The 21,577-nt window shown below is 36.2% G+C and overlaps 2 protein-coding genes across 3 annotated transcripts; both read right to left on the bottom strand.

Moving 5' to 3' along the window:
• Nucleotides 1–60: 60 nt before the first annotated feature.
• emc7b (ER membrane protein complex subunit 7b) lies at nt 61–2,979 on the bottom strand. Its single transcript, XM_056764536.1, has 5 exons — nt 2,636–2,979; nt 2,257–2,376; nt 2,036–2,174; nt 1,596–1,676; nt 61–1,477 (listed from the first exon to the last, which is right to left on the bottom strand). Exons 1-5 carry the CDS (start codon nt 2,860–2,862, stop codon nt 1,331–1,333), a joined length of 714 nt encoding a protein of 237 aa, XP_056620514.1. The 5' UTR covers nt 2,863–2,979; the 3' UTR covers nt 61–1,330.
• Nucleotides 2,980–3,638: 659 nt separating this feature from the next.
• On the bottom strand, nt 3,639–7,562 carry katnbl1 (katanin p80 subunit B-like 1). Of its 2 annotated transcripts, none has more exons than XM_056764566.1 (10): nt 7,424–7,562; nt 6,433–6,560; nt 6,258–6,295; nt 5,863–6,139; nt 5,079–5,194; nt 4,839–4,889; nt 4,679–4,768; nt 4,491–4,595; nt 4,274–4,370; nt 3,639–4,182 (listed from the first exon to the last, which is right to left on the bottom strand). In XM_056764566.1, the coding sequence occupies exons 2-10, from the start codon at nt 6,547–6,549 to the stop codon at nt 4,150–4,152; spliced, it is 924 nt and encodes a 307-aa protein (XP_056620544.1). In that variant the 5' UTR covers nt 6,550–6,560; nt 7,424–7,562; the 3' UTR covers nt 3,639–4,149. The 2 variants fall into 2 exon arrangements, with proteins under 2 accessions (XP_056620544.1, XP_056620545.1); XM_056764567.1 differs by having other exon boundaries at nt 4,274–4,367.
• Nucleotides 7,563–21,577: the final 14,015 nt, after the last annotated feature.

The following is a 21,577-nucleotide window of genomic DNA, read 5'->3' as shown; positions in this document are numbered from 1 at the left end:
GCTCGGTGCCACAAATTAAAATGATATCTCAATTACTTGACCATAAACAAACGAATTACACAAATATCACCTTGCTGTTTATTGTTCACATTGATGAATTAAAAATCTTAATTGAGCAGTGAAAACATATTTTTTAGACTGTTGCAAAATAAAAGTGAAAGGATGAACGTATCCCAGCTACAAAAAAACAAGTTGGTTTGTATTTGGCAAGGGTTCCACTTAAAACAGATGTGTACTAAAATTATTGTTTTAACTAATGTCTCCTGTCAAACCACAGCCACTGCATACTCCTTCATTGGCATATTATTATATTAAATGTCTCAAATGTTTATCTCTACAATCTCGCAATATAGTCGTGACGCCAAGAACAACAGACAAACAAGACATTAATGATACAGCCCACCACAATTTATTTTCATTCAGTTAAATAAAGAGTATACTTCATAGCTTAAATCTTATGTATTTATCTTCATTCACAGTCTTGTACAAACATGATATAGTAAATATTTAACCTAGAAGCTTTGTTTCAAGTAATGGTGAAACAGAATTGGAGTCAATGTCACTTTGAGTTAATCTGACAATACACATGGCATCATAGTGAAGATGGCCCCTTATTATACATTTTTATGACCCATTCTTCAGTGAGCTTGATTTGAAAAATCCAAGAACGCCTGAGCACAAAACTACACATATTGCAGGTATTGCATCGAACCATAGGTCTCTAAAAAAAAATCAAACAACAGCATCAATGTACCCCGTATGTTTATATTTCCAATATTCTCTTATTAGCGCTTCCATTGTTGCCTATACTTAAGTGGAGTTGAAACTGCATTGACCTCAATTCTGGGAAGGAATCATATATCTGTTCGATGAATTTTACAGCAGCAGTAAAAGCATAGACTTCCATCATAATGTTAACCGCATACTATGATATTGAAATGTTTAGCAAAACTGAAAATCCATCTAACGGTCCCCACTTGGAATGGGATTCTTGACCAAACAAGGGTTACATTAGTAATTTACTTACCACTTATTCTACTTTTCAAGTTAAAACAACCATGTAAATTCTAATTAAAAAAGATCATGAATTCATACTGTAATTTTCCTAACCATTATTTTGCATTGGTGTACAGTTTTCAGTGTATCATTATAATGAGCAAAACAATCTGACTATCAAAATGCATCCACACATGACAAATAAGCATGGAAAAATAGGACAGTGCAAACACAGTTCTGCTTTGTCAAGCGTATCGGTTGAAAAAGAAACCATTCATATAAAAAATGAAAACCAGTAAAACAGTGTTTATAGAAAACTGTCAGATCTTAAGGACTACCTCCTTTTGAGGGCAACACTTCTGCTACCTTTGTTACTTGCCCCAGTTTTACTTGAGCCCTTGGAGAACAATTTTGTCATGAATTCAGATACATCTGGCAATTCTGGGTTAGGATTCAACATATTCATAGATTGCTCCATTTCCTGAAAATAAGAGAAACAAACATGAAATTGCATCAAGTTTAGTCCAGTGGATGAAGCTACATGTAAACATATATGATTGATAATAATTGATAATATGACCTGATGTGTTTTGTTTTACCTTTCTCATTTCAGGGTCATTAGTATTAAGAACCTTTGGTAGCAGGACGATGATAAGTAAAGGAAGAACCATCATCATGACCTAAAAACAGGGAGATTACAGTGTTTTAATACCATTATCAAGACATAACGTTTTGTGAATGAATCAGACTGAACAAACAACATTTTGTGACATGCTTTGTTGTTGTACAAGCATGCTAAATAAAAAGAAAGTTTTTTCTGTTGTCGGACAGTTGCACAACGTTCTTATTGTGCCAGTGAAAGGCTTCTCATGCAAGTCAACTAAACTATGAATTTCTAATATTTAATTTGATTGTAGTTGATTACATTTGAACTAACAAAAACATGAAGAACAAACAAACATAATAAGAAAACAATGCAGAAACAAAAGATTGGATCCTACGCGTACATAGAAATATTAGACAGCAGAAATGATCTTACCATTGGATTCATCAGAAAGTCAGTCCACCCCCAGGTCTCCCGTTTCATGAAGTATGTGTGTGGACCATTTGCTCTGATCTGAAGAGGATATGACTGTCGAACAACTTCTGAGGTTTTGATGTAATTCACCAAGCGTGCCCTGCGTTACAATAAGACATCATGTTTATATAACTTATACACATACGAAAAAAATGCATTAAGAACTTCGAAACATTGGTTACCTCATTTTTCCCTTTGACGTGATATCTACTCGAACAGGATCAAATCTAAAGGATGGTGAAACCACTTCAACCACGTAAGATCCAGAGGGAACATCGTTCACAGCAAAGCTCCCATCGATCCTACGGAGAAAATGGCAACATGTTACGAAAGGGTTTATAACCTTGACCATCCAAAATGAGGTATTAACATTGACCTACAATGAAACCTAAAGATGACATTAAAGAGGGCAAAATGTAAACAACAAAACCAGTGCATCGTTACGGCCATTTTATATAGTCTACGCACTGACGCATACATACATAGTGACATTTAAATCAGCTATCATTGGCGATCAACCCTACAACGGACTGGTGTGGGGATGTTATAAAAACAACTCACTTCAGAAAGCCAACGTAATCCTCCCCTTCCACCAGGACCCGGGCTGTGGATATCCAGTCCTGCGTTTTAAAACCGGGGACAATCGCCCGTCCTTCGATTTTAAACCGGTCTCCATTAGATTGAGAGGCTACCACAGGCCCCGAGTCCGAATCGGAAAAACACCACGACAGCGCAAACACTGCCTGTAACGCCACATATACGTCTAATAAACGGTTAAGGTACCACATCGTGCTTTGCCACACGATATATATGACGTTAAAGGTGCACAAAATATCTCTAGGCGTCAATCTTCACCATAGAAATACAACACAGCTGAGTAAATGAAAACCGGAAGTCGACGGCAGGAACCGGAATACCATCAGATGCTCCACGTGACGCGGCGATTTTCTGTGGGAGGGGGGTTTGTATAGTGAATTTTTGAACATTGCACTTTATAAGCAAAATGTTTCCATATAATTTTGAGTAAACGTCTCTGTAAACAGCTGTACTTAAAGGGTTAGGGATATAACAGTCGCTTTTTCTATTGCGAGACTGAGTTATACTTAAAGGGATAGTTCTCCCAAAAATTTAAATTATGTCGTCATTTATTTTACAAACCAGTATGACTTTCTTTCTTCCACAGAACACAAAAGAAGATATTTTGAAGTTGGTAACCGAACAGCACTGGGCCCCATTCACATGCATTGGTTTTGTGTCCATACAATGAAAGTCAATGGGGTCTAGTGATGTTCAGTTACAAACTTTCTTCAAAATATCTTCTTATGTGTTCTTCAGAAGAAAGTAAATCATAAAAGTTTAAAATGACGAGGTGGGTAAATGATGAAAGACTCTTCATTTTTGGGTGCACTATCCTTTCAAGTATTACTAAGTGTCAAAATTGAAAAAAGCGATTATTACTTTTCATTGATGATGTGTGTGCATGTGCCTTTTTGCGTTAAGAGATAAAATAGAAAATTATGACATGCATACTTGTACATACATAAAGTTAAGAGAGGACGACAGATGGCGATTATGTAAATTTATTTGAAAGTTGATTAAAAGAAACAAATCACTATGTACATTACACTCAAATATCGCATTCATGATCAGGCAATGGACAACACAATACTAATAACTTAAAACTCCTGCAATTCAAGTGCATAACTGGAATAACATCTGAAAAAGGAACACATACGCAATCACATCCACACCATGACACAACAAGTGCAACAGCTAAAAGCTCTGCTTGGCACTTTAGTGAGTTGCCTGATTCCAGAGTCTCATGGAGTTGATTATGTGCCCCTAAGCAAGTCCACTTCAATATGAAGCAGTGATTAATGCCCTGCAGGAAGACGTCCTCCTCCAGTGCTGAGATCAGGAGTGTCTGAATTGTTCAGTTCATCTATCCCCAATTTAGGCCTACAACACAGCCTACTGCATTTCACATCCACTAGCCATGCTGCTCAGAAGAACAGCATAAAAGAATGCACCAAGAGTTTGTAGTGGTTATCTCCTTAGAGTGCTACACTGATACATCAGCGCATTTGTGACAGGTGTGATTCTATGACCTGGGAAGAAAAAACATAGGAAAAAATTTAAGATACAGTAAAACTGAATTTTAAAAGCATCTGGGATGGAAGAAAACAAAAATAAGCCCACCTTTGCTGTTTCTCCTACTGTTCCAGGGACCGATCTTAAGTGATTCTTTCCCACCCACAGTTCAACAAGCAATGCTTTCATCGCCTGAACATTCCTGCTGAATACAAAATATTTTCCAGCAAATATTTTAAGATACAGTTAACAGACAACATGATGTAAAGCTGTCAACACAAATAAGAATTTGTTCTAATATTAAGCCTGGAAAGAAAAAACGTACCTGTCATTTGAATTGCCATCATGCACGCTTTTGTTTTTTGTGGAGAGCTCAGGCCACCACTTTTTAATGACAGATTGAACCCAGTGTAAAGCAACAATGAGGTGTCTGCAAAAGGTTTAAAAGATTACATAAACCTATTACAATAAGTAGAAAAGAAATAGAAAAGAAAAACTGGACAAACTACTTACTCTTCATATTGAGTGTTGAGAATCATTTTCACTTGTGGTAATAGGTCAACACAACAGCCAATAGAAATGCACGACTTCTCTTCCTGAAGACTACAAAGCAGGAAATCAATTTTATGTTTATGGTAAACACATTTGACCGTTTATGGAAAACACATCTTACCTTTTAGTAAGTACAGGCAAACAGTCAACAAGCACACCCATGTCTTGTATTCTGGAAAAAAGTGTGTTAAACAATAAATTACAATTTATACCTATTTTGTGTAACTACACCATTTACATACAAAGGCTTTAATATGTTCACATTGTAAGACAAAACAGGCTACATTTGTATAGATACAAACACATGAACTATTAACAGGCCTTTTAAACAAAAAAATACAGGTCTTAATAAAAGTCTAACCTGTTCAAGTATGCCACAAGTTCACTTGCATTTTTTCGCCAAAGAGTCAAAGCAACATTAAGTCTGAGATTCCTTCCAAAGAGTACATGAGTCATTGCTTCATGGTCCTTTGATAACTGTCCAAGAAATTTAACAAAAGTGTACATTAGACAATAGCTATTTTCTGTAAGATTTCATTGGTCATATCAGGGATTTTATAGTACATGCTTTAAATTCTCACAGTTGTGCTTCCACTTCAAGATGTAGTTTAGCCAAAAATGAAAATTCTATCATGAATTACTCGCCCTCAAATTCTTCCAATACTTACATTTACATTACATTTAGGCATTTGGCAGACGCTTTTATCAAAAGTGACTTACATTGCTTTATCCTATACATTTTACATAGGCATTTGCAATCCCCTGGGATCGAACCCACAACCTTGATAAATGTCTTTGTTTGGTTGAACACAAAGAACGATATTTGGAGTAATGTTTGCACATGAGATTTCTGGGGCACCATTGACCACCATAGTAAAAAGAACATTTATTTTTTGTTCTGTTGAACAGAAAAGAAAATATTTTTAAAGAACTTAGGAAGACAAACAGTTCTGGGGCACCTTTGACAGCCATTTAATTGCCAGTCAATAGCGTCTCAGATATCTCAGTTGCTAACATTCTTCCAAATATGTTTCTTTGTGTTCAGCTAAATAAAGAAATGTAAACAGGTTTGGAACAACTTGAGGGCGAGTAATTCATGACAGAACTTTTATTTTTGGGTGAACTGTTCCTTTCCGTCAACTCACCTCAGTAAAACAATCACTGTATTTGGAGCCAGCTCCTGCCATTTTTGAGGTCTCTGTTGAGTTCACAGTGAACCCACAGTTATCACTGTAAAGAATAGCCTGCACGTCACTAGAGCAGGTCAGTTCATTCTCTTTGTTTGCCATGTCAGACGTCCTGCCCGTGGTGGGTGATCTCCGACATGCTCCCAATCCCACCCCGCAGTGACGTGTTTTCTTTTTGCTAACCACCACTCGTCTCGCTTTACTGTATTTGTGAACACAACGGCCCACTGGAAATCTGTAGAATGGAGGGTGACAAATGTTGGAATATAAAAAAAATGTTTTCCCAGGATGAGCATGATACACCATATGTCTTGTCAATAGGATTGCAATACCATCTAATATCGTGTTCATACCTCTCTTGATCAGTTTCGTCCTTAAGTAAATAATCCACCTAAACAAAACATAAAATTCATTCATAAAATATTAAACAATTATGTTTTGATTTGATCACACCATCCCCAAGCATACACATGACAATATAAAGGGTTTAAATAGCCTCCTCTCATCATGGACTTTCACCCCACTCACCTCCCTCATGTTCTTCTCATCTCCAGAATAAACCATATGTTTGAAAAAATCATGAGGCTTGGCCTGTTTGAGCCTGTGGATTTCTGCATTACTTCCAACATGACTTCCAGTGGCCATAGTAAGAGAATCTAGAAAACAACAGCAAACAAACATTAGCTGACACAGGATGAGCTCATCTTAAAGCAAACAGCAAGGCTCTCTCGTTTGATCAATACAATGATTGTGTTGCTTATATATCTTCTACACAAATTCTTGAGTTAACTGATCTTCGGGAAAACTTTGAAATATTTCAGGTTTCTGGCAATGATACGACTGAATCGTGAAGAAAGATGTTATAAATAAATAAATAGATTATGTTACACGTGTACTTATTCATACCTCAAAAACCTGGTTTCGTCGTTACCAACCGGTGACATTTTAGATCTTTCTACAGTACTTGTTATTAATAACTTGAGGCACTTCATGTCGGTGTACATTATCATATAAAAAAGACAAACATGCACTCCCCAGACACACAATGCAGCAACACACAAAGAGCATTGCAAATATCAAACAGACATCTTACCGCAAAACACGTCACGCCGAGTCAGGAAAAGCACGTATAAATCGTTTGAATAAAAACCCAAGTAATAAACTAACTTTGCTAATATTTGATCAAATGTCCCGACATCTGTCATGCGGAGCTTTAGGCCTCCAATGATGTGACGTTGCGGTTAGGGTTCGGCTCTGTTAGCACTCGCGAGCTAATGAAGTAAAACTACACGTTTGCAAACAATCAATAACTGATCTTTGACTAAATTGCAAAAGCCAAGTCTAGAGATTAGCCTTCAGTTCAACCGGCCCTTACGTATCAACCCAGGTGATAAACAGACACGAGATAGCTAGATGCAAACAAGTTAGGCTAATCACCTGCTAGCAAACATAGAATTAGCACGAACAAAATATCATTTATGCCAGCGTCGTACATCTCGAGTGTTTTTAAAGCACGTACCATAGCATTTTGTGAAGTTGTCTACGCATCCTATGGCACGTTATATATCCAACGTTTTCCAAACCAGGAAGAAATGGAATCTGAGTGGGTTTCAGATGGAAGGAAGGACCATTCAAACAAATACAAAGTTGAAATGCAGGGACACAGCGGGATTGATGAAGCGCTATTGGATTGAGCGACACCCGGTGGCTAATATTGGAACTGCATTCTTCATTCATCTAGAGATAAAACGCTTGTTTGCACCGTAAACGTTATAGTCAAATTTGAGACACAAATTTGAGACACATCTCGCATTTTGGATTTCTTGTGTATTTTTTCGCTTTAAATAACAGCTATATATATCCACCACGGTATGTTGTGTAGCAATTCTACAGTTCCCAAATGTGCTGGGTAGGACTAATTTTTGATCGATTCTTTTTAACTCTTCAACCTCAGGCAATAGTAGGCAAATAAACAATTGATTTTTTCATTTAGTTTATTTTTCTATACATCTGAAAAATAGCAAATGCATGGCCAAAATATATATTATATTAATCTGCTAATGTCGAACAAACACGAGCAGCAAATGAAATAATACAAGATAACAAACTTGCATTCAGTCAAATGTCCAAACTAATGATAAGCAAATAAAAAAACGGCCTTGATCATATAGTTAAACATTTTAAGACGTGTTCAAAAGGTGAAAACACCACAGACATGTAAGTTTGCTGCGTTTTTAGAAACTAGATTCACTTTGTAATCGGAATTTTTGCAATTTAGATACATTCTTACCCTACACACACATTACACATTTACAAATAGTGCTGATGTAATCATTCCACATTAAACCATTCTTCTTTGGTAAATTGTTTTGTAGATTTATAATATACCTTTGAATAACTATTCCCTATAGATAAAAGCAACCTAAAGTTCATTAAAAGATTGTCAATTACACAAGTTTTTCTTTTAACCTAGGCTGCAATATAAATGCTGAAGAAGAAATGTGGTCTTTCATTAGAGTATGTGAGGGTAATGAAGTTGTTTGTTTTATTTTAATGATTACATCATTTACAGCACAACCACAAGGGGGCTATCTTGGACAGTACTATACTCTTTCCATGTTCCTGACAAAGACATCAGTCTCTACTCTTCCGTTTGGACAAAACAAAGCCCTAGCAAATAATCACTTATCAGCAAATGTGGTTTTGTGGTTTGATTGCACAATATGTGGAACTACTTGTATAGAAAGAATTATCCACTTACTCTGTGACAAGAAAAAAAGGAAATGCTTGCATATTTGATGAAAAACGAAATCAGTGTTTGTCTGTGTTCTACAACAATTTCTATGTTAAATAAAAAATCAATACCACTTCATAAGAGTCAAACGTAACCACAGTTCAAATAATACAAAGCTGCAAACTGACGAGGAAATTGAATAAAATATCTGACATTAGACATCATTTTCAGACAGCCACAAAAATTTACAAACCATTTCCACCAGTCATTTGGGTTACTCAGACATTTGATAATAATACAAATTATAATAGTTACTCTATGCGAGATGTATAAAAATAGTCTCACCAAGAAAAAATCTAAAGGTAAATATACTCAACTTGCTCAGTTTTCACTGGAATGCAGACACTGAGAAACTGAAATACATCCTTTATACATTATAAATACATCCTTTATACATTATAAATACATCCTTTACTGCAAAACATATGTGAAAATAGCATTTGGGAGACTGAAGCACATGAAATTAATTTGATGTCCCGATTGTTTATAGCACCACAGATTTGTGAGGGAGGCCTACATTTTTACGACCTTTACAACTTTTAGCTTTATTTAAAGTCTGACATGATTCTTCTATGTCCACTGATAAAATATCCTTGTATCCAGTTAATTCAAGTTAAATGGTTTAGACATTATCTTAGTTTTTGGGGCTATATGTTTTTAATTTAATATTTCCTGTCCATGTTAATCTATTTATTGATTTCTAACACATATGCAAACACATGTGCCTGAAATCGGATACTTTGTAAACACTGATACAGACTTCTGCCTTTTGAGATGTTTTTAAACCTTTAACAGATGTCAGCCACTCATTACATTTGCAGATGATGACACAATGTATTGTTGAAATCTTTGAAGAATGCTATAACATTTGCAGTCTTTTTCTTTTTTCAAAGTTTGTGGCAAGTTGAAAACCTAGCAAGTTAAAATTGAACCTACATTTGATATATCATCTATTCAGGCTTGCAATGGGCAAAAAGTAACCCTATGAAAACTTAATAGCATGACCAGGCAGCCGTCCATATATGATGTAACATCTGAGCACAATAAGTAGTAAAAAAGTGAACGTGTTTGATACACAAGGTTACCATCTGTGCTTCTGAATCCGTCTTTTCCTCTTATTCATCTGCTCTCCTCTTCAGAAGACTGCTGAGATCACTGAGGTTTTGCTATGATGGCTATCAATTTGCTTCTGATGACAAAACCTGAAATCAGGCACAAGGGCCTACTTATCCTGTGATATATATTCCAATGATAAAAGAGAGGCTGCACCATAACTTTTTATCATACATTTACAGGAAACCAACTAAAGCCAGGAAAAGCAAATAAAAAGGTAACACTTATTATGTCTTGGGGGACAACAAAGAGGTCCTTCGAAGTGATTAATCTGAATGAATAAAACACAAGACATCTATTTTTAACATACAAGACAAAAATATCAGTACATCTATCAACTGCCTTTTTTCTTTTCGCCGTGGGAAGTATATTGTTCTGGACAGCACAGACAACTGACAAAAGCTGATTTAGGATCATCATTTTAAATCTTGGACAGTTTTCAGAACATCACATGCCCTGTAACCACTGGATGGCGATGTAAAGCTGCGTAAGGAGAAAGTGTATTAAGGCACTGAAGCCTACCATCAAACAACGTTGAATGAATAATCTGTAAAATTGTTCTGCAGAGTAATAATATTTACCTGTAGGATATATATGTTTAAAGGGGCCATCTTTAAAGGGGCATGATGTCCCTGTTGATCTCAGTATTGTGCATATAAGGATTTTTAGAGGGTCCACCTGTAAAAATCCTGTCTAAGAGACATGAATTTTAGCATGAACTAGGTACAACCTGTCATTTTTTTCTCAGGAAACCCTCTGAATATACTATTGTATGTTCCTAACCCCAAAATACACTTTGACCTCTGAACTTAGTAACCTTGTTTGGTTAACCTGACATCTGACTTAGAATGAATGCACTTGTGAGATTATGGTCATTTCTCAACCTCAACTGAACCTCACAACTAACAAAAAAATCACAATCATACAGTATTCCTGTGACATAATGGATAGATCATGACGCTAGCAACACCAAGGTCATGGGTTTCATTCCCAGGGTCCATGAACACACATACAGTATACCTTGAATTAAAAGTATGTTACTTTTGATAAACTGTCTGCCAAATGCATAAATGTAAACATTGAATGTATTTCTGACACTTTGGTGTTCATATATCAACCACATATTGGAGTGGAAACGGCAATATTGACTTCAGCTGGCATCCTGTCTGGCTCAGTTTTTAATCTCTGGTAGACCCCTTGATGCAGTCGTTTTCTTTGGATGTTCATATGAATACAGGATTTATGAAGAGTTTATTCAGTGCATATCAGTCCAGAGGGGCAATTGCATGGGTTATCTAATGTACTGTATATCCCTATAGCCTGGAGCACCTTTAGACCTCAGGTTTCCAGACAGGAACACACATAGACAGAGTAAGAAACTAGACAAAACACACATTTTAGAGTACTTAACAATATTTAGGTATACTGTAAAATTAATCTTTGATATCTTTCCGAAACATCAGATGTCCAGTTCACTTTTTCTGGAAATGGACAAAACTCTGTACTTTTTAAAGAGTAAGTAACATAAGAAAATTTCATATCATGCAGTGTATTATGCTGCCTTTGTTTAATAGTAAGTAGTCCTGAGTTGTAAGTCTGAAGGTGAATGAATAACAAAGTTATTGGCTTGTAAAAAGGGAGTCTACTCTGAATCGCGCAAAAGAGACGTGATGTACTCCGAATCTCTAACCGCGGCGTATCAACGTCACGAGGAATAGTCCCCACCTAAATTTGGCTTGGACTTCCGCGAAAACTTCACTCTCCTCCCCCAAACACTGTCTCGCGTTCATGATGCGTGTGCATCCTGTCTAGAACCTGTGTTCCTCGTGTGAAACTAAGTCCATCCAAAGGAAGAACTTCTGAGGAAACAATGGTTACAACTCATTCTCAAATGACACCAAAGGAGTATAACCCCAGGGTTTTACTGCGCGCATCATTTCACTGAAGATTGCTTCAAGAATCTTGGCGCGTTCACTGCAGGATATGGTAAAAGACTATCCTTGAAAGAGGGGGAAATACCAACTTTTTTGGACTTGTTAGCTCCACCGAATCAAAACCTGTAAGTGTGTGTATTTTTTTGTCTGAACTTCAAGAAATATTTGTCTACCTTATGTCTGTGTTTAGCTAATGCATACAACGCTAACGTTAACATGTAGCGTTATTTCTGGGGTGTTACAGTTTGTTTATCTAGCTATGAACTCGGCTAATTTAAGTGTTCAATCTATTACATATATATCTATTATCTACTGTCGTCTTCGGATGTTTCTTCGTCAGACTCAGGCTAACACTGCTAAGGGTAATATCCATGCCATTTCTATCTATACACTGTATATAATATCCAACCAGCTGTAAACCGTAATCCAGTAATGATGGTAGGCGTTCCATTTGCGACACATGATGAACGCGTTTGACCAATCACAGCAGACTCCCATAATGTTGATAAGTGGTCCGTTTGCGGCACATGCTGAAGGAGTTTGACCAATCACAACAGACTACACCATCTGAGCAATCACATGACACTAGGCTAGTGGAAAGGAGGGGATTAGACCGATGAATGGCGGAACGAATCATTTGAGAGTCAGTCAAAAACTAAGGTAAGATTAACTTCCTTTTATTACGACATAATAGTGTTTTTACACATAAATTTGTTGTTTGACACTCCATAGACCAAAGTAGGACCTTAAAAATCCAATGTAACTAACTCTTTAATACTTTTTTATTAGTTAGATATTCGCAAAACCCAGTGAAAAAGGGTGGCTAATAATATTGAATTATGACAAAAATTTAAAATCACAAAATATGGAGATACAAGCCTTCAGAAATACAGCAGCAAGTTTATATGCTCAGTTTTGAAAATGGGGGTTTAAAGTTATCATCATTTAAAATTTTGACAACAGCACAACTTACAACTTTATTTCCAGACATTTGAGTTGACCAAAGTGTTCAAGGAAGTCTTAATAAATGTCACATTGCATGTTGTGACAATTTTCATTGCATGTGACTGATTTCATTAAATTTGTTTGAAAACATTTGATTTGGTTTAAGAAATGAGTATGCTTATTGAATCATAGATGGATTGTCTATTTAAATATTTAGGAGGTAAAACAAAGTCATTAAGGAACAAAAGCTTTCAGATGTATTATCCATGGCATGTTATTTATTTTGATTTATTATGAAGAATGTAGTCTGAAAATCAGTTTGAAAGCCAAAGCGCGGAATTCTAAATGGAAATCACTGTTCTCTCCAAAACCATGCAACTCACTGCATGTTTGAATAAATACATTCTACACGTGTTTCCTCCCCAAATATATAGTGGTTACAGCTGGACAATACAACTCTGTGTAATGAAATTAAAAGAGGAAGTGGTGGAAAAACAGCGCTGAAGTTAGAAAAACACTCAGTTGTTGTGTGTTTCAGCCAGTATTTACTCTGAGTAAAATAGCATGAGAAAAATGACAAGGTTGAGATTCCACATCCTGACAGGCTGGCTGGACTCTCTCCTCTTTACAGGTAAGATGATAGCTAGTGTGTGAGACCGGACATCAAATTTAGCACTCTTCTGCCAACATAAATTTGGGAAAATTATGTATTCATCGTGGTGGCCGTGGATGAAAATCTGCAGATTTACATTATTGTTAATATTAAGAAAAAATAAGTTGCTTTGAATAAAAGCGTCTGGTATTAAATTAAAAATATTAAAACAGTGGTTTCATATTATGACACGTCAGTGAAATTAAAGATATAGTTCACCCAAAAAATTCAAATTCTGTCATCATTTACTCTTAAACGTTTACTCTTTACTCTTGTCATTTCAAACCTTTATGACTTTTTTGTTCCTCCACAGAACACAAAAGAAGTGATTTAAAAGAAAGTTGGTAACTGAACAATCCTTGCTCCCATTCACATTCACAAAATCAATGCAAGTGAATGGGGGCCAGTTAACAACGTTCTTTAAAAATATCTTTATTTGTGTTGAAGGTTTGAAATGGCAAGAGGGTCAATAAATGATGACAGAATTTTTATTTTTGGGTGAACTATCACTTATATTTCACAGTCCAATGTGTTAATATTTTTTACTCACCTTCTTTAAGTCATTATATAAAAATTGGTCCTGCTCTGTTTCAGTGTCTCTCAACACATAGCACTCTAAACGGCAGCAAAAATACAAAAGACGCCTTCTACACATACATTTATTTCACCAATCTAAACAATGGAGTCCAGCCATACGGCACATATGTCAGCACTTTCAATCCCGCGCACATGTGCATGTCTTTTATGCAAGCTATCCTGTTTTATGTACGGTTTCCCCTGTGTATTGAATCGATAATGTACTGTAGATTTACACAAGATGGGTTAAACACTTCCTGACGCTGGCAAAATTCCTCTGAGCGTTCTGACATCAAACAGCTTGGCGTTTTCATGAGGCCAAGCAAGAGTGCGCTTTTTCATAACAAATTGCATTTACCACAAACTTAGGGAAAATAGTTTCCATGTACATTTTTTCATTGCACCCTTTGACTTGTTGTTTTTCAGACGATTCCATAGCAGTGTGATATCAGATGAGGGAAGAATGCTTATCTTTTCAAATGCTTTAGATCCTTGCATTTTATCCAAAACAACCTACAAGAATTCGAGAAAATGTATGCAAATAAAAGAAAAACTTTTTATTTTACTTATTATATAGTTGCAAAAGCGCTAGTTCAATGTGTTACCAGCCATTTTGTCAAGATATGATTGAAAACATGATTGATAATACTAAAAGCCTACTGATGCAACACTTTCAATAATCCATGTCAGGTGGTTAAACGCACACAAACCTTCACCACATGTCTTTAGGAATTTTTGACAGACACACACTCATCTAAAAAGGATCATTCTTTAGGAATTCCATACACACTCAGACCAATAAATCCACAGCAGATTTATAAAGGTCCACCAAAATGTCAACAAATCCCGAGGCCACAGGCTAAGGAATGAGAATTTAACCCTAATGCATCATCAATTCGTTCTCATATGAGGATCCACGTTCTGATTCATTCTTTGGCACAATGCTTATAAATAATGGGAGACAGTGATATAGCTGTCATATTTCACATATAAATCAACTGACGGAGAGGAAAGAAATCCTCCAACAATGTTTATACCTCCAACAGATCCAGAGGTTTAGAGTCACAGCTTTTCACTTTCTTTCAAAGTTCTCGTTTGGTAGACAAACTATGAAAATTTTATGTGTCATGCTATCTGAGAAACAGCGAATATTTCAAGCATGAGATTTATCACTTGATCATCCCAATTCTGAAAATATTTTGGAAGTTAGCTGGTCAAAATACAGTCTTGTTGATTAGTTAAATACATTTGTTTGCATGGTATAAATGGTATAAAAAATACATACATTTTCCCATGCAATAAAATAATTAGTTCAAACACATTTGCTGTAGTCTTCTTGCACAGACTTTCATTTCTGCTGGATGCAATATAAATATAAAAGACCCCACCTCTGTTTTGGTGACCTCCACACATGCACCACCATGTGATATTCCAGACCATGTGCACCGCCTATGCTTCTTTGATGTGGATATGATGTTGATTATCAAAAATATTGTCCTTAAACAAATTTAAGAACATTATGTATGTGGTCTCAAATCAAATGGAAAAACAAACCCAGATGTTTAAGAATTATGTTGCCTTTGCTCATTTTAATTACTGACTTTATTGATCTGCCAGTTAAAGGTCCATTGTATGACATTTTTGGCATCTTGCAGTGAAGGTGAGAATTGCAACCAACGGCTTAGCCCCCCTCCCCCTTCCTTTCGAATCACTACGGTGGCTGACGCAGCCTCTTTGCCGAATGAGATATTTACGAAACACAGTAATAAAAACATAACTCAATATAATGTAAGACATTCTCTGAAGACATGAGAATCAGAATTGGCTTTATTGCCAAGTATGTTTGCACATACAAGAAATTTGTTTTGGTGACAGGAGCATCCAGTACACAGAGACCATCAAACAATAAAAACCAGTACACAGATGGTTTAAATAAGGGCATATGGGTTGAAAAATTAAGAAATACAATACAATAAACATAAGAGAAAAGCTATAGAGAGTGAAGCTATGTGTGTATGTAAATATGTACAAGTAAAAAATAAGAATAGACTGTTGTAAAAGGTATGTGCTACATACATGTACAGTATGTGTTATATACAGCAGAATGAAATCACATAGTCATGTATATTATATTGAATTTCTGTTAATAGATCCTCCAAAAAATAACGAATTGGACCTTAATACTACATCCTAAATGCAAACAAGCTCAATCAGTTTGACTTGTGTGAACTACCTTTACTCTGTTCTTTAACCCGTCACATGTTCTGTGAGAAATTCCACACTACTGTGAAGGTCAAACAAGAACACAGACCTAGCAACTTGATTGTTTGACAGATGAAGAGCTACTGTTTCTGCTGGTTACTTGACTTTCCATGAAAGATTCAGTCGAGTGTGGATGAGTGGATGAATTGTTGCTCACGTAGGTCTCCTCGCTGGAATATTCTCAACCGATTCATCAGAAAACAGCAACAAAATCTGCCATTGCAAATGTTTCCCCTGCTTACAGTCCAGATATGCTCAAAGATATGTTAGAGGTCCAGCCTCCACCTAGCACTGAGACGAATCTTCATTAAACCGCAAATTATCTTCAACCTATGATTCAATAGTGGTCCAATCAAGGCATTTTTCCTTTATGTCTGTCATTGAGGTTAATGTGATGGAGGAGGATAGACGGACAAAATGCTATAATAACAAGAAGTCTGAGGCTACTTTGGCAATGTAAACACAGCAACGTAAGTAACGTCATAGACTGGGACAAATATTGACAAACACAGAGCTCCCACACACTTTCACACACGCTGACAGGGCCAAAAGGAAGCTACGGACTGCCGGCCGTGTTCATTATGATTACATTCTACTATAAACTTGAACTCTCACACGCTCCGTTACACTGGTTCCATCTTGAGCCTCTCATTCACCTGCACATCCATCGCATCCATCGTTGAGATCTGACAAATATGCTCAGAGTGGGATGCTAAAGAGAGGAGATAAAAGAAGGGTTGTTTATAGTACAACCATAGACTGCAGGGTTGACTTATATTGTTGTTTTACACAGAACAGGTTTTGTTTTGACAGATTGCAGTCTTGCAATCTGTATAATATCAAAACAGATGCTACTGCTAACAGGCGTAGTTTTGATCTAGACTTCAAGAGCATATTTATATTCATATAATTACATGGCTCTCTGGATAACTTTTTAATATTGATTGGTCAGTTATGTGACATTCAGAGGTAATTTATGTTCCGAAATCATCCACTAAAACGGAGAACACACGGCTCATCCGGGTCCCGCAAGTCACATTTACTGGTATTGCATACTGTATATGAGCAATGTATGACTCTCGCCGGTTATGATGAATGAGCTAGAAAAATATTTAAAATCAATAATTATTGTCCAATTATTTATGAATGTGGCATGTAATTAGCAGGATAATACACATCCAAATGGATGCAAAAATAAGACCTGCTTACTCGTCTGGGTTCATTTTCCTTTAAAAAAACAATAAAGATAATGGGTTTGTGATCAACTGTTTATTATTTAGAGCAATTTGAAATAAGCATGTTATTAGAAATTTGGCAGATTTCTGTGCTAAACCATAGCAGTGAGATTTTTGTTATAGTCACGTATAATCTGCCAAGTTTAACATCTACACTATACAGCAGTTTATATAAATTTAATTTACTAACTACGTATGAGCTATGAGGTCATCATTAATGCAACCTAAATTGACGTAAGAAGTTGGCGTGAACAGAGTTTACATCTGTCAATCAAAATGAAGGGCCCTTAATGACATGGAACAGTGTCAAGTAGACCTAAACACAAACACAGTTGTGTATGAAGAATGATGGGAATGATTGCCGCACGCTACGTCCTGATGGCCTGAACCTCAAAGGCATTTTTGTTTCCCATAACAGTTCGGCACGGCCACAAACCCCTGGGGAGTTGCAGCCATCTAATGTGGAAAATGTAGAGCGAGCTATTAGAATGAAAGAAACCATTTACTTACATAAAGCAAAGACATTAGATGTAGCTGGTATTAATATGCAGATAAAAGTATTGCTGTGAATATACTGTAAATGTGATGCGACCTGGGAAAACTCAACACATGGTGAAATTGTACATATTTCAGATTTCCCAAACTGTTTTTATTTTGTTCATGCCTTGTATGCAACAAAAGTTAGGGTTATCCGAAGTCGGCGAACCGCTGTGATTTTCAGAAACCTAATTAGAGAAAAAACGGTTTAAAGTTGGCGATAAAAAAAGCAATGAAAATAAAAGCACAACAGTCAATTAGGCCTAACACAAGTAAAAGTAACACTCTATTAACAATTAATATAAAAGCATTCCCTTGTATTGAAAAATGTAAAACACACCATATGAAAACCATTAAAATAGAATTAAAATAATGCATAATGTCAATATGAAAATGGGGGGTTCACTTAAAGAATGAGAGCTCTGTCAGGTGTGCTAAAAGCACTGCATCACTACACGAGGAGGATAACTTTTAGGATGGTCTCTAAACTTTTAATCATCCCATGTAGCCTAAATGTCGCGATCGCGTTCCGTTGGGGCTCACGTGAGTCCAATGGGGGAAACTCCCGCTGCTTCAGGTGGCGAGCTTTATTTCACGGCGAGGCCGTGGTTTTCACAACACAAGCAGGAAATGTGAATTGATACACCTTCATTCAGAAATAAACAAGCGATTTTAGCCAAGATGCATGTTTACAGACATGACATTATAGAATAATAATTTAACGAAAACCCAATTTTGAAAAAAATACTTTTTTATTGATATTCCTGAAAACGTTCCAGTGCGACATCCGACGGGTTTTCCCAGATCACATCACAAAAACTTAGAGGGTTGATGAGTTTTTTCCACAAATATTATACAATACATTTAAACAATGATTGAACAAATCCAGAAAAGTGTAGCTTGTCGAGTATTGCAGTAGCAGTGGAAAGGCCACGGGTTTGATTACCAAAGAAAAGATATCTTGAAAAAAACAGTGTATTGTATTACTGAATACATTGTAGTCCATTTGCATAAGAGCAAAATGCATACAATATACAATTCACAATTTAAGGACATTAACCAATAAATACTTTTTGCACTTTTTTGCCATGTCACATATTGAGAAAAGCTTCTTATTCCATAGCTGCATGCCACATGCACTGCTTGTGTCTTATAAGCAGCAAAGCCCAAGTTTTTCTATTACTACAAGACTGGCAAAATCCTTGACCTTTGACCCTTTCCTGCAGTCTCTATTCATTAACATTAGTAATTATAAAAACATTCAAAACACGATTGGAATGGAGGGATTCATCTTGGTGGCCAGAATGAGGGTTCCTGGCAGTAATACGTGTGTCCGATGACAAGCTTGCCAAAAGAACAATTAAGTATCAGGTTTGATAGAAAGTTGGTACATTCAGTCATTTAACAATACAAAACCAGTGTATGAACATTTTGTTGACACAGTCTTTTATACAAATAATTACATCTGAATTTTAGTTTAGGATTTGTGTATAAGAGGCATACTTGAATTTCTAAAGCTCTGGCCAAACTAGCCTTCCAGGGGCTTTTATAGAGACACAAAGGTAAAAACAAGTACAAACAGTCTGAAGCAGTATCTAGTTCACCTTTATGAAGGTCAGATTCCAAATTCCTCCTGAAGCAAACGTCTCACCCCCCACTCCCTGCATTGCAATGATTCAAGCAGATCACTACACACAAAAGCACAATAAGTGCTACGACTTTTGTATCATTACATGGACAGAATGTGTTTTATGCAGCTATGGCCTTCAATAGTTTAGACTAATTTTCTTGGAAATGTAATTGTACTGTAATAAAAAAAGTATAACTTCAGGTAATTTACATTTTTTATTTGTTTTGTTTCCTTCCACGTTAATCTACCTGCCATGAAGTTGAACAAGATAAAAAACATATACGCTGAACGATCAATCGCTTCTTAAAATTATTTCTAAATATCTAAGAATACTAAAAAATACATTATTTAAGCTTCGAAACACATTATATTGGCAATATCTATATTTTACTCTTTACTTCAGTTGCGTTGTCCAGAGGTCCTCTCAAACATCATAGATTTATATACTGTTCTTGCTGGAATATTGCAGATAAAATGTTTGACAGGTAAATCAATTCTCTGAGAAAGAATAACAGTCCCATAGCTCTGAGGTAAATTTTCCTGTGGATCATCACTACCCACTCTTTAACATCTGAATATGTCATCTCCCCTGTCTGGAACAGACTGAATTTAAACTCCTTGTTTGTTTCATTTTGCTTGTGAGATTGAGAGGCCTTTAGCAGATGAGGTCACTGGGAAGGGTGGTTAGGTTAGACCCCCTGATAAATGGAAAAGACTCAAAGAACAAATTTGTAAACATAACTACATCATTTTCCTTGGATTAGAAGCTTGAGATCTTTCAAGACAATCAAACAACACTTTAATGGCCGGGAGTAAAATATTTCATGCTAGTATATAAATCTTAATGTGTAATATTGCTAACGTAGAAGGAATGGGGTCTGATGTTTGTTGTTAATGAGGTGTTGCTAAAAAACACCTGTCGCATCTTTGATTTTAAATGTTTTTCTTTCCATTTATTTTTTATTATAAAGGAACAAAATACATTTGGAAAGAAACAACGTTATCCTATATAATAAATTATGAGTATTTATTTTACATTCAATTCATAATAAATTATATATTTTTTAAATGTAAGCAAGGTTTGCACACAAACATTAATCTTGTGAAATATCACAGAATTTGGTCTAAAAATAAAAGAAAACTCTTCATCATAGGAAAAACATTGGTCACAAAGGCTTTAAAGGTAGAGTGAATTAAATTTACCGCCATCTAGCAGTGAGGTTGCGAATTGCAACCAACGGCTCAGTCCCCCACTCCTTTTGGAAGCACTAAGGTGGCTGACACAGGACAAAGATGTCGGCACATTTTCGCTTCTTTGCCGAAGGAGAACATGTTTTTACAAAACGTGCTCTGTAGAGCAGTTTGTCTGTTTAGGGTTACTGTAAAAACAACATGGTGATTCCATGCAAGGTATGTAGATAGAAATAGCTCATTCTGAGGTAATAAAACATGTCTTTATACACCTTTGAAGACATTAAAGATTCTAAAAAATAACACACAGCACATTGAAACACAAACAATACAGGCCATGGCAACAAAATAACAGTTTCAAATAGGATTCCTCCGTGTGAATAAAAAAAACTGATAACATATGTTCCTTGGAGATGAGAGAGACGTGTGTATTTGGTCGTCTCGGAAAACATAAACACCTCTACTCAAATTTTTGGCCAGAAACAACAATGTCATCAAAAGAAATTCCAGAGCTTCACTTCATAGACAGTAGGAAAGATCTACACGTCAAACCCACACTGTTTATAATCGTACTTATCTTTCACCACACGTCCGAAACTCTGAATTCTCACCAGCTGGAAAACTCCCCTGAGATGCCAGAAATGCGTGTTGTTTGGTAAAGCGCGGGATCAAGGAAACTATATTGAGAAGCAAACAGTCTTCCATAAACTTGTTCTTCCTGGAAGCTCGGGCAGTCTTAATGAGTTGGCTTCCTTAAAAAGGAAACGTGTCGCTTGAAGTCATTGTTCTCTTTCAAGTTGCTTT

The sequence above is a fragment of the Triplophysa dalaica genome, chromosome 13 (assembly GCF_015846415.1).
Source record: "Triplophysa dalaica isolate WHDGS20190420 chromosome 13, ASM1584641v1, whole genome shotgun sequence".
Taxonomy (NCBI): Eukaryota; Metazoa; Chordata; class Actinopteri; order Cypriniformes; family Nemacheilidae; genus Triplophysa; species Triplophysa dalaica.
Note: the sequence above shows the minus strand (reverse complement) of the source record. Positions and strands in the feature narration are given on the sequence as shown.